The sequence below is a fragment of the Rhinoderma darwinii genome, chromosome 4 (genome assembly GCF_050947455.1).
Source record: "Rhinoderma darwinii isolate aRhiDar2 chromosome 4, aRhiDar2.hap1, whole genome shotgun sequence".
Classification (NCBI taxonomy): domain Eukaryota; kingdom Metazoa; phylum Chordata; class Amphibia; order Anura; family Rhinodermatidae; genus Rhinoderma; species Rhinoderma darwinii.
The window spans coordinates 318979825-318994150 of NC_134690.1; the positions used below are offsets into that span (position 1 = coordinate 318979825).

At 38.5% G+C, this 14326-nt stretch overlaps 1 protein-coding gene across 2 annotated transcripts in view; it reads left to right on the forward strand.

Moving 5' to 3' along the window:
* Positions 1-14326, forward strand: part of ACTN2 (actinin alpha 2) — a 105716-nt gene that overhangs the window by 78936 nt on the left and 12454 nt on the right. For both annotated transcript variants that reach the window (XM_075862759.1, XM_075862758.1), the window contains 6 exons: positions 2703-2811; positions 6600-6740; positions 8427-8609; positions 10213-10347; positions 10523-10702; positions 12221-12367. In XM_075862759.1, coding sequence (XP_075718874.1) covers positions 2703-2811; positions 6600-6740; positions 8427-8609; positions 10213-10347; positions 10523-10702; positions 12221-12367 — 895 coding nt within the window. The remainder of the gene's footprint in view (positions 1-2702; positions 2812-6599; positions 6741-8426; positions 8610-10212; positions 10348-10522; positions 10703-12220; positions 12368-14326) is intronic.

A 14326-nucleotide genomic window follows, 5' to 3' on the forward strand; every position in this document is an offset into this window, starting at 1 on the left:
TCGTGAGTAGACAAGACAGGAGGTGTGGAATTGTTGGCCGGAAAGATAAGCGTTCTCAAACGAGATCGAATTAACGGAAGGACATACAATTATTGTTACATATAAATGCATGTCTTTCAAATGTTAACGACTCGCTATATCGACGATCGGCACTCGTTTTCACCAATTGATTTTCATCTGTAAAATTACCCTAAGGGTATGTTCATACAGAGTTTTTTGCAGGCAGAAAATTCGGACTCAAAATTCCGTCTGGAATTTTGAGGCAGATTTTGATTTGCCTGCACGCCGTTTGCAGCGTTTTTTGCCTGCGGCCATTAAGCACCGAGGGCAAAAATGCGGTGAAAAACGCTTTCTCTACTTCCCATTGATGTCAATGGGAGGTCAGAGACGTAAACGCCTGAAGATAGGGCACGTCGCTTCTTTTTCCCGCTTGCGGGAAAAAAAGCCTCTGCCTCCCATTGAAATCAATGAGAGGCATTTTCTGCGGTTTTTTGGCGCGTTTTCAGTTGCGGTTTCCGGGTCAAAAAACCTGTAAAAAAACTCTGTGTGAACAGGGCCTAACACTGGTGGTTATTGGTGGTAGTCAGTGAAAAGTAACAGTGGTCACTCACTAGTATCTCCATCTTCTGTGGCAGACATTGGATGAAGTTATCTGTGACAGCTTGGGGTACTGTGGGGAACAAGTCGCTGTTTTGGCATCTACTCCATGAGTAGCCCCTGAGTCTAATTAATGAAACCGATCACTAACTCATTACATGATATCTCTATGGTTCTATAAATACTACAAGATAATTAGCACCTTCCTAACTGTACGTCATCGTGGGACGTTTCTTCCAGCACGAGGACGTACAGTTACTGAGTCATTCCCAGCACACAACGTTGGTGACAGTGTGCACCAGGAGCATTCAAGGGGTTTGTAGAACATGGGCGCCCCCCATGGAGCATTCACAGGGGGTCAAGATGGTTGTCTTGGCAACTTGCACACTGACAGTTATAATACATTACACTACGAAGGTAGTGTAATGTTTTATAGCAGCGATCAGTGCTGCATGTCTTCAAGTCCCCCAGTACGGCAAAGAAAATAGTAAAAAAAAAAAGTTAATACATTTTTTTTTAAAAAGTGTAAAAATAAGAGTTATAAGTTAAAAAAAAACAAAAACTGCTTTTTTTCCTATAATAAGTTTGATTATGGGAAAAAAATTAAAACGTTAAAAAAAAGTACAAATATGTGGTATCACTATTTTTTGGTCACCACCCCTCCAAAAATTTTGAATAATAAGTGATCAAAAAGTCGCATGTACCTTTACAGAATAATTCCAATGAATTCAGCAAAACAACTGTGGGGTCAAAATGCTAACTTTACCCCTAGAAAAATTCCTTGATGAGTGTAGTTTCCAAAATGGGGTCACTTTCCGGGGGTTTCCACTATTTTGTTCCCTCCAGTGCATTTCAAACGCGACACGGCACTGAAAACTATTCCAGCAAAATCAGAATTTCAAAATCCAAATGGTGCTCCTTCCCTTCTGAGTCCTGCTGTGGGTCCAAACAGCAGTTTATTACCACATATGGGGTATTGCTATAATCGGGAGAAATTGCTTTACATATGTTGGGGTGTTTTTTCTCTTTTATTGCTTGAAAAAATGAAAAAGTTCTACGTTTTTTCAGAAAAAAAGTAGATTTTCATCTTCACATACTAATTATTGTTTTGGCCCCAGAAGACCTCTTCAAACCTGACATGGTACCTAAAATATATGCTAAAAAAAAGGAGGCCCCAAAATCCACTAGGTGCTCCTTTGCTTCTGAGGCCGGTGTTTCAGTAAATTAGCGCACTAGGGCCACATGTGGGATATTTCTAAAAACGGCAGAATCTGGGCAATAAATAATAAGTTACATTTCTCAGGTAAAACCTTCTGTGGTATAGAAAAAATTTATTACAAATGAATTTTGTAAAAAAAAAATGAAATTTGTAACTTTCACCTCTACTTTAGGCGTTTCACAGGAATTAAAGCAAAGGGTTAAAACCCTTTCTGAATGCTGTTATGAATACTTTGAGGGGTGCAGTTTTCAAAATGGGGTGATTTATGGGGACTTTTTAATATATAAGGCCCTCAAAGCCACTTCAGAACTGAACTGGCCCCTGTAAAAATCGCCTTTTGAAATTTTCTTGAAAATATGAGAAATCGCTGCTAAAGTAGGTCTTGTAACGTCCTAGAAAAATAAAAGAATGTTCAAAAAACGATGCCAAACTAAAGTAGACATATTGGAAATGTTAACTAGTAACTATTTTGTGTTGCATTACTAACTGTTTTACAAGCAGATACATTTAAATTTAGAAAAATGCTAATTTTTGCAAATTTTCTCCAATTCTTGGTGTTTTTTACAAATAAATATTGAATTTATCAACCAAATTTTTTCACTAACATAAAGTACAATATGTCACGAGAAAACAATCTCAGAATTGCTCGGATAGGCAAAAGCATTCCGGAGTTATTACCACATAAAGTGACACATGTCAGATTTGAAAAATCGGCTTCGTCCTGAAGGCCAAAACAGGCTCAGTCCTGAAGGGGTTAAAAGATGTCCATGTTTTGGGATACCTTGGTGTAATGTTGTTGTGGAAGTCTTTCAGACACAATCTTCATATTATCATGTTAAACACTATTTTAGAGCAGAATAATGTTCTTATCTTTTTCTCCACCCAGTGAGCTGGATTATTGTGATGCAGCCAGAGTTAATGAACGATGTCAAACGATTTGTGACCAGTGGGACAGACTTGGAACATTAACCCAGAAAAGGAGGGAAGCTCTTGAGGTGGGTTATAAAAAAATAAGATAAAAAACAACCCAATACTTTTGTTTTATTTCTATATATTTTCTAGAGAAAACAATGTATCTGTACACTTACTTGTATGTAATTCTTCAAAACCCTTTGATACAAGTTGCTTCAATAAATCACCTGAAGTCAGGATAAATCAGTCTCAAACCTTTACAGAAAACGTATACACATAGGATTGCAGGATTTATAGAAACTGATAGGACTGCAAATCAAAACAAGCATTGACAAAGGAGAGCAGAGTTTTTATAGCAGTCAAGCCTTTCATAGCTAGAATAGGAAATTATATGCAAATTTTCTTTCTGAACTTTAATGAATACAATGCATAAATTATACTCTGAATTTGGCTCTGGGACACAGGCTGAAGTGCTTTGCCCCTGTGAATAGAAGCTCTGCTTCCATATCATTCCTACCAATAGCTTTTTAAATGAGGTTTGGTATATAGACATAACTTATGTCCTGGCATCACTAAAAAAAATATGCAATAAATCCTGAGTTTTTATTTAAATCAATGCAGTGTTGTTGACTACCCATCTCATTAAATATCATTGTTAGATTGTGTGTAGATATATAGATATAGTCCAGTTTATTTTTTTTAGCTGTAAAATGTAAAGCAGTTAAAGAGGCTCTGTCACCAGATTTTCAAACCCCTATCTCGTATTGCAGCAGATCGGCGCTGCAATGTAGATAACAGTAACGTTTTTTTTTTTTCAAAAACGAGCATTTTTGGCCAAGTTATGAGCATTTTTATATTTATGCAAATGAGCCTTTCTTAAGTACAACTGGGCGTGTTTAAAGTTATGTCCAAGTGGGCGTGTATTGTGTGCGTTTTTACTTGTTTTACTAGCTGGGCGTTGTGAATGGAAGTGTATGATGCTGACGAATCAGCATCATCCACTTCTCTTCGTTACCACCCAGCTTCTGGCAGTGCAGACACACAGCTTGTCCTCGCGAGATCACGCTGTGACGTCACTCACTTCCTCCCACAGGAACTTCATCGCGTCGGATGAGCGAGGACACGCTGTGTGTCTGTGAACTGCCAGAAGCTGGGTGGTAACGAAGAGATGTGGATGATGCTGATTCGTCAGCATCATACACTTCTATTCACAACGCCCAGCTAGTAAAACAAGTAAAAACGCCCAGATGTACACACACAATACACGCCCACTTGGACATAACTTTAAACACGCCCAGTTGTACTTAAGAAAGGCTCATTTGCATAAATATAAAAATGCTCATAACTTGGCCAAAAATGCTCGTTTTTGAAAAAAAAACACGTTACTGTTATCTACATTGCAGCGCCGATCTGCTGCAATACGAGATAGGGGTTTGAAAATCTGGTGACAGAGCCTCTTTAAAAGGGTTGCCCCATTATTCAATATTACATTGAACAATAGAAGAAATTACTCCGCCACCCGTGTCCAAGAGGATATGGGTGGTGGGACTGAGCTACTGATTATGTATGTCCATGAACACTGGACACATTATATATATATATTCTTCATAGGGCAACACTTTTAAAAAAAACTTTCAGCAAGAAGGTCTGTATAGGTGGATCTTCTAACCTATGGGGGTTGTGCTGGAGGGCACAGCTCCCGTAGTAGCTTTTGGGCATAGTTCCAATAGTTGGGTAGCAGCCTGGCTTCCCCTATCCCGGTTTTTAGTGTAATAGCCGATACCGATATATGTACCTGAGGAAGGGTTTAATCCAATCCTAAAATGCACAGTTTTTATTACACCAAATAAAGCATTTCGTATAACAATCCTGAAATCCCTACAATCTGTGGGAAGCACCAGCAAATGTCCCCAATTAGTCCCCAAAAGTTTTAATAACTCCTGTGCAGTATGCAAATTACTTTAGAAGTGTTCACTGGGAAGTGAGCCTGTTGACCTCGTCCAATATAGGATGATTGACATCTCCTGCGTCATCTGCTGTCCCCTGCAAAGATGTCAATCAAGCCTAGATGGGAGGGGTTGCCGCAGAGATTGCAGGACACCTTCCTGCTGAAGAAATGCCCAGTGGATACTTCTAAAGTAATTTGCATACGGTGCAGGTTATTAAAAAATAAAAAAATATACGCTTTATAACTGCTGCCACTCATGGGTATGTTCATAAATGTCCCTCTAGCCCCTATATAGGGGTTGATAGCAGTTAAAACAGCTGACACATTCCCTTTAATTGTGGGGCAACTCAAATGATACGTGATTTCAGAGAAAAGAAAGCAAAGTAACATCATGGTCCATAGCTAACATATTGCCTAGTAACTGACTTTCAAAAAATGCAATGCAATTCACCAAATTCCCCTAATTCGTTTTTTCATGCGCCCACCCTTTTATATCTATACTGCTCTACAGATGCGCACATAAAGGTGAGGATGCCCATAACTAAGATTAAAATAAGACCCCTTCTGGTGCTGCTAGATCTGGAATAGTAAGCGTTTGTGCTTGATTGCTCACCATCTCCTTTCCATTATACTTGGGTTAAAGGGGGATTCCCAACTGAAACATTTATGACATATCCACGGAATATGCCATAAATGTCTAATAGATATGGGAGTTCGGAAACCCACTTTTCTCCATAATGGGGGTCATCTGACTCCCATCCTGCTTGGTAAGGTGGCCGCTGGCTGCCACATCCAGGCGGAGAGTAAATGGGGAGATGGCCACGCTCTCTACATTCAACCCTATCGGAATTACAGAAACAGTCGAGCAAGCGGGCGCGTGCATGGCAACCTCTCCATTCATTCTCTGCCTGGATGTGGTGGCCACCTCGCCAGACAGGACAAGGTTAGGTAACCACCATTCTGGAGATAGGTGCGGGTCCCTGCACAGCCTTTTACCATCCATTAAAAGAAAGAATGCTGCTGACCTAAACTGGGCCACCTTTCTTTACAGAATTTAAAGGGACACCTAAATTCTAGTTTCCTTATCTCTATTTACTAGCTGAGAGAGAAGCCATTCTGGGCTGGGGGTGGGCTGACTACATAAGAAAAATCGCTGCCCCACTACTATATCTCACATACTGTATCTCCTATTTTAAGAATCTCGAGAAACATTCACATACCTATGGGTCAATTTTATTAAGTTGCACTTTTAGGAAATGCTGACTTTACATTTAATGTTTCTGAAAGGGTTAAATAACCTGCTACCTTAGGCCCCATGCACATGACCGTAAAATTGCCCGTAATTACGGACCGTAATTACGGGCCCATTCATTTCTATGGCCGACGGACACCTTCCCGTATGTCTACGGAAGGGTGTCCGTGCCGTAGAAACCTGCCAAAAAAATAGGACGTGTCCTATTTTTTTATTTTACGGACCGTGCTCCTATACTTTATAATGGGAGCACGGTCCGTAAAAATGGCCGGCTGTCCACAGTCGTCCGTGGCCGGCCGTGCCCGTAATTATGGGTCGTAGTTACGGGCACGGTCGTGTGCATGAAGCCTTAGCTGCCGAGAGATTGGAAGGCTACTGCTATCTATTACCCAGGAGTAAAGAAGAAGTTTCTCCTGGGTGCCACATCTCAAGCTACAATGTTACAAATGATAAAAATAATAGTATAGCATTAAGTAGTTTGCCATAAATCGCTAATTTTACCTTTTATTATACTCATGAATAGCAGCACTGAAGGAGCTCTGAAAAACGTATTGAAGCCTGACTTCTCCTTACTGCAGATCTTTGAAAATGTAGCAAAAACCTGCACTTTCATGGACAATGCACTTTCCCGTGGTGGTTAGTTTAGATGCAATTTTTTTTTCTCTATGCAGCGAACTGAGAAACTTTTAGAAACTGTTGATCATCTTCACCTGGAGTTCATCAAGAGGGCCGCACCTTTCAACATCTGGATGGAGGGAGCCATGGAGGATCTCCAGGACATGTTTATTGTCCACAGTGTGGAGGAAATTCAGGTAAGCCTAGGGACAAACTACGACTGCATTCACATATGCTATTTATGCCAACATTTTTACGTGTTTTTTGTAAGAATGACAGATTGTGAATACAGTCTATGCAAGACATCAAAAGATGCATAATATAAAAAATGTAGTTAGTGTAATTTACTGATCTCATGGGAGAATGTGTCAGATGTGCAGCAAACCCTCCACCCTCCCCCACCATCCTCACTTAGACTGAGATATCCCCCCCCCCCCCCTTATCCGTGTATATGACAGTCACAGGGAGCAGGGTAGAGGAAGGCAGAGGGGAGCTGCACATCTGACACCTCTCTAATAAGGCCTCATGCACACGACCGTATTTTTTCCCACCCGTAAATACTGGCGTAAATACGGGTCCGGTGTCACCCGTATTCCACCCGTATTTACGGGCACGTTTTTGGCGGCAAAATAGCACTGAACTAATCGGCAGCCCCTTCTCTCTATCAGTGCAGGATAGAGAGAAGGGACAGCCCTTTCTGTAATAAAAGTTAAAGAAATTCATACTTACCCGGCCGTTGTCTTGGTGACGCGTCCCTCTCTTCACATCCAGCCCGACATCCCTGGATGACGCGGCAGTCCATGTGACCGCTGCAGCCTGTGATTGACCTGTGATTGGCTGCAGCGGTCACATGGCCTGAAACGTCATCCAGGACGTCGGGCCGGATGTCGAGAGGGACGCGTCACCAAGGCAACGGGCGGGAGACCGGACTGGAGGAAGCAGGAAGTTCTCGGTAAGTATGAACGTCTTTTATTTTTATTTTTTTACAGGTTTATTCTGATCGGTAGTCACTGTCCAGGGTGCTGAAAGAGTTACTGCCGATCAGTTAACTCTTTCAGCTCCCTGGACAGTGACTATTTACTGACGTCGCTTAGCAACGCTGCCGTAATGACGGGTGCACACATGTAGCCACCCGTCATTACGAGAGCTCCATAGACTTCTATGGACTGTCCGTGCCGTTATTACGGCCTGAAATAGGACATGTTCTATCTTTTTCAACGGCACGGGCACCTTCCCGTGAGAAAACGGGAAGGCACCCGTCACCAATAGAAGTCTATGAGCCCGTTATTACGGGTCGTAATTACGACCCGTAATAACGGGAGTTTTTACGGTCGTGTGCATGAGGCCTTAGCCCATATCCTATATTCATATCACCATGACAATTCTGGTATTGGCTGCCAGATGCAGGAAGATCACAGCTGGGACCCAGCACTGAGTTGTTGACTAGTTACTAAATACATATATTTTTACTAGAACAAGTAGGAGAAGGGCCATGCAGGGACCATCATTATACCTTTAGAGTCATCCTTTAATAAAAAATAGTAATTAGCTATTACCATTATGCTGAGTCCTCCGTAATTCACCTATATAGTTATGTGATTGATAATGTATGTAAAGGTATGTACAAAAGCATTGTTAATAATATGTACTAGAAAATATACAATCCAGTATTCTAAATATTTCATACAGCAGATTTACTAGCACACGTACCCCTAAGCTAGTTTTTAGGAATCAGTTGTCTGTTTTTCTATTTGTAAATAGCTATAGCACAGTTTTTTCTTTGTCTCTTGGTGAGTTATTACTCCGCATAAACATTGTAATTATTATTATTTACTATTATTTTTAAAGTATAAAATAGTCTGTGTTTACTTTCTATTTTTCAGAAATTAATAACTGCCCATGAACAGTTTAAAGCCACGCTGCCGGAAGCAGACAGTGAAAGGCAAGCAATTATAGGCATCCAGAACGAGGTGGAGAAAGTGATTCAGAGCTATAATATTAGAGTATCTTCAGTTAATCCCTATAGCTCTATTACCCTGGAGGAACTCCGTACCAAGTGGGAAAAGGTAATCAAGAGAACAAGAAATCATTTCTATTTAGGGGAAGTCCATAGAGGGCTAAATAAAAGTTGAAAAAAAGTTCATCAAAGTTTATAGAAAAAGAAAAAAAAAATCCCAAGGAAAAAAAAAGTGTAGAAAAACGTTTTTCCCATAAAAAATACTTTATAACGGGAAAAATTGGACAAATTTTAAAAAACATATAATTGGTATCCCGCATCTGTAATAACCTGTACTATGAAAATAAAACGTTAAAAAACAATATCAGAATTTATGTTTTTTGGTCATCTTAACTTCCAAAAAACACAATAAAAAATAATCAAAAGGTCATATGTACACGAAAATGATACCAATTGAAACTACATCTCGTCCCAACAAAAAATAAGCCCCTATACAGTTTTATCAATGGTAAAAAAAAGTAGTCAAACAGAAAGAAAAACATATAAATTTGGTTTTGTCATAATTTTAACGCCCTTCAGAACAGAGTTTACTTGTCATATGTACTGCACAGTAAACGCTGTAAAAACAAAACTTAAAAAACATTGGCAAAATTGCAATTTTTTCCATTACCATCCCTAAAAAAAGTTAAACATTGTTCAATACATTAAATGTAATGTTGAAGCAATCATGACCTAAAATATATTAGACTGAAATTTTAGACGAGTGTACCAACCGACACTTATACAGATCCAAATCATTGGTTATATCGATATATCGGAGAGAAGTAAGAGACACAGAGACTGATTGTATGCTCAAAAATACTCCTCCGACCTTTATTGATAAATCAATTACAATAATATCTTTCATAAAAGGGAGTAGGCTTGATTTCAGCCAATCATTTTCTATATGACAATAACTCTGATTCAGCTAATAGCATGACAATGAGAATATATCATATTGAGACAATCACAGACATACAATACATTTCAAATGTAATATTTACATTTTTCATTAGATGCTTACATCAGGCTTAACACCTCCATATGAAAAACTCAAAATTAAGGAGTGTGGGGGTTATTTGCAATAATGTATAAATAATATAAGAACAGATAAAAGAAAACAAAAACGGGGAGAAGGTCATTGCAGGTGGAATAGAAATTACATCTCTGCATAATCCGGCATCCTGCTTGATAATTCATAATCTAATTTAATGCAGAGAATGAAAGCAAATGGACCATCCATCACAGTACCCCAAAATTGCAAAATACAATTAATCTCGCAACAAATTCGCCCTTATACGGCAACGTCGGCAAAAAAACAGAAAGTATGGCTTTTGGAATGAGGAGATGAAAACATAATCAATGTCAATGCGCTCTTAGGGGCAAATTCTTAAGGGGGATAATGGTGCAAGCAGTCTGCCCTCCTGCGTGTTTTAATGGGACATGTCTAGGATGGGTCTGGCACTTCTCCAATGTGAGAGCTATTAATTATTTTATATTTCATTCAATAAGCTGTTCCATTGCCATTTTATTTTAGTCAGTTCTATTTTATTTTAGGCTACTTCTATTATATACTGATTAGGTCATTAAAACCTATACACATGGCATGGCTTTAATTCATTGTAAAATAGTAAATATAATTTTGATGTATTAAACCTCATTTCTCCGTGAAGGTAAAAAGGCTTGTACCTACTAGAGACCAGTCTTTGCAAGAAGAGCTGGCACGTCAACAAGCTAATGAACGTTTGCGCCGCCAGTTTGCTGCTCAGGCAAATGTCATAGGACCGTGGATTCAGAACAAGATGGAGGTAAAGAAATTACTAAACTGTATGTTTTTGGTACACCCACATATTCAAGTCAATGGTGATAAGTTCAGATTTTACTAAAATATTATATAGTGTTTATAGACATTAGTGAATATTATACGAATATTGAAAAGCATTGCAAAAATGATTGATATGTAATAATGTGTGTGTTGTACAGGAAATTGCTCGCAGCTCTGTTGATCTCAGTACAACTCTTGAAGATCAGATGAACAATCTCAAGCAGCAAGAACAGAACATTATTAATTACAAGCATAACATTGACAAGTTGGAAGGCGATCACCAGATTATTCAGGAGTCGCTTATCTTTGACAACAAACACACTAACTATACTATGGAGGTGAGAAAAAAATCTGATCTTTCCGTTTCAATAAGCTATGTAATAAGTAAATCATATAAAAATAAAAAATTATGAAGAGAATTAAGTATTAAAAGTCTACATTAAGGGAAATTCTACGCTCAGACGTACATCTATAGGAAAAGCAATAGAACTTTGTTCAGACTTATTTATCAGTAATTTATAACAGCCAGATATCAGTGTTGTTGGCACGCCGGGAGACACGATACAGCACTTTTAAGTGCTGTCCAGCAATTTACAATTGATCATTCATTGTCATATATATGCACTGGGTGATACCTTATAGTACACAGCAGTACTAGCCGGTGGTATATATAATTAAAACATAGTCTGTGTACCCCTGCGGACGCGATACCGGGTGCAGAAACGCGTAGGGACACGCTATACAGTACGAATTCTAGTGGCAATATGTATCTGCTACATATAGTTAGTGAGTTGTAGCAGGGAGGGTATACCATATGCTAATTGAGCCTTTGCTCTCTTCTCTCCTTATGCTCCAACCAGTCTGATAACTATTGCTTTTGCCTACTAGAGATATTGGCAAACAGCCCATTTTTAGTATCATATTTAATAAAAGTTATTTTAATCGTTCTTTCAGGTAGTTACAATTCATAATTTGAACTTATACAATTAATTAGATGTACAGTGGACTAGTTTGTAATATAAATAACTAGTAAAAACTTGATGGATCGATAAATTACAGTCCCATGGGTAATCGCATGGACGCAGTACAATCGATCAAAATATGTTAAGGGGTTGCATAATATATTTTTTACTTAAGAAAAGCTCCAGGATTTCAAAAATTACACAGATGGATAAGTAAATAGATCACGTAATTTTGTATTTACGATAGATAGATTGATGGATAGATGGATGGAAGATAGATAGATAGATAGATAGATAGATAGATAGATAGATAGATAGATAGATAGATAGATAGATAGATAAATGGAAAATAGGTAGATAGAAAATAGATAAAAAGAAAGAAAGAAACATGATAAAGACGTGAGAAAGGCTCCACTGGACAAAGATGAGACCTTGCACTGAGGGTAATGAAGTACCTAATTTTTTCACTTTACCTACATTGTGCTGCCTGTTTTTTGCTTTGTATATATGGGATGTGGGTCTGTTCCCTAGGGCCTGCACCCACAAGCCGTCTGTGCTGTTGGACTTTGGATTTTCTGTCTCGACAGAAACATAGATAGATTAGATAGATAGATTAGATAGATAGATAGATAGATAGATAGATAGATAGATAGATAGATAGATAGATAGATAGATAGATAGATAGATAGACAGACAGACAGACAGATATTGGATTGGTCATAGATAGATAGATAGATAGATAGATAGATAGATAGATAGATAGATAGATAGATAGATAGATAGATAGATAGATAGATATTGGATTGGTGATAGATATGCATAATTCCCACAACTGGACTAATGTTGCTTCACTAGGTAAATGAGTACTTGACCAGACTTTGTTTTTCCTTGCAGCACATGCGTGTAGGCTGGGAGCTCCTGCTAACTACAATAGCAAGAACAATCAATGAAATTGAAACTCAGATGCTTACACGCGATGCCAAAGGCATAACACAGGAGCAGATTAATGAATTTCGCTCTTCATTCAATCATTTCGACAAGGTAATATTGATAATTATAGGACAGTGAAATGGTGTAAGGCCAGTACTGATAGAGTTAATTATTCAGAAAAATACACATTGACCTTTGTTGCATATGACCATCACAATCCCATGTGATTTTTTTCATGGTACTTTATTATATATTTCCAAACAGGAACATGACAATGACTTGATTATAGCAAAATATCATCTATATATTGCTTACTGATCAGTCCTGTCTATGCAAGTCTGAGTGACTGCCCATATAAAACTCTCATGAGGATTTCTATATAACTCCCTGGCAATCTCAGACAAGAATAGAATACCATTAATTCCATCAGTTGTGATTCACAGAATGCGGCCTTATCAGTCATACCAGGAGAAATCCTTTCATGGACAGCTATTTTAAGCATGATACAATAAAGCTGTGTACATTGTGTTTAGTGTTATTTATAGAGTGACAATCCATGAGCAGATACTATTATGCCAAGGTTAATTGTATCATCTTCATTGCATAGCAAGGAGAAAACTGCTTTATGAAGGCTTTATTCCAGTTGCCAAATTCAAGGAAAATGTAAAAATAGGTTATATTGCTTAGATTTGAACACACAGAATAACATTTTTTTGTGAATTTCTATATTGCTAATAACTTTCCCAATACTGTACCCCAACCCCTCTGAAGTGCATTTTTCAGTTCTCAAAGTGCTACTGATGTAATGGAGTTTGAACCCTTCACTTTTCAATGAGAACAAGGAAGTATAGGTTACTCACAAAGCAAGAAAATCTTTTACGCCTTTCAGGACCCGAGTCATTTTCATTTTTATGCTTTTGTTTTTTCCTCCCCGCCTTCAAAAAGTCATAACTCTTATTTTTTTCATTGACACAGCCATATGAGGACTTAATATTTACGGGACAAGTTTTACTTTCTAATGGTACTAATTAACCCCTTTAGGACAAAGGCCTGTTTTGGCCTTGTGGCACAGCCGATTTTTTCCAAATCTGACATGTGTCACTTTATGTGGTAATAACTTAGGAATGCTTTTACCTATCCAAGCGATTCTGAGTTTATTTTCTCGTATTGTACTTTATGATAGTGGAAAAATATCTGGTAAATTCAATATTTATTAGTGAAAAGCACCAAAATTTAGACAAAATTTGCAAAAATTTGCATTTTTCTAAATGTAAATAGATCTGCTTGTAAAACAGATAGTAATACCACACAAAATAGTCACTAGTTAACATTTCCCATATGTCTACTTTATGTTTGTAAAGTTTTTTGAACGTCCTTTTATATTTCTAGGACGTTACAAAGCTTAGAACTTTAGCAGCAATTTCTCAAATTTTCAAGAAAATTTCAAAAAGTTCTTTTTACAGGTACCAGATTAGTTCTGAAGTGGTTTTGAGGGCCTTATATTAAATCACCTCATTTTAAAAACTGCACCCCTCAAAGTATTCAAAACAACATTCAGAAAGTTTCTTAACTCTTTCGGCGTTTCACAGGTTATAAAGCAAATTAGAGGGGAAATATACACTTATATATACTACATCACGCCTGCTTTCGCTGAGCCGCTCACAGCACACTGAGCACAGTGCAGAGGAGGCAAAGGTTCATCCACCCGTCGTGGGAACGGGGATAGGTAAGTATGTATGTTATTATTTTTCTATTTGGTCCGTACATATGGGGATATTATACTGTGTATGGGAGGGAGGGGGCATTATACTATGTATGGGAGGGAGGGGGCATTATACTGTGTATGGGACTTAGGGGGGCATTATACTGTGTATGGGAGGGAGGGGGGCATTATACTGTGTATGGGAGGGAGGGGGGCATTATACTGTGTATGGGAGGGAGGGGGGCATTATACTGTGTATGGGAGGGAGGTGGGCATTATACTGTGTATGGGAGGGAGGTGGGCATTATACTGTGTATGGGAGGGGGGGCATTATACTGTGTATGGGAGGGAGGGGGCATTATACTGTG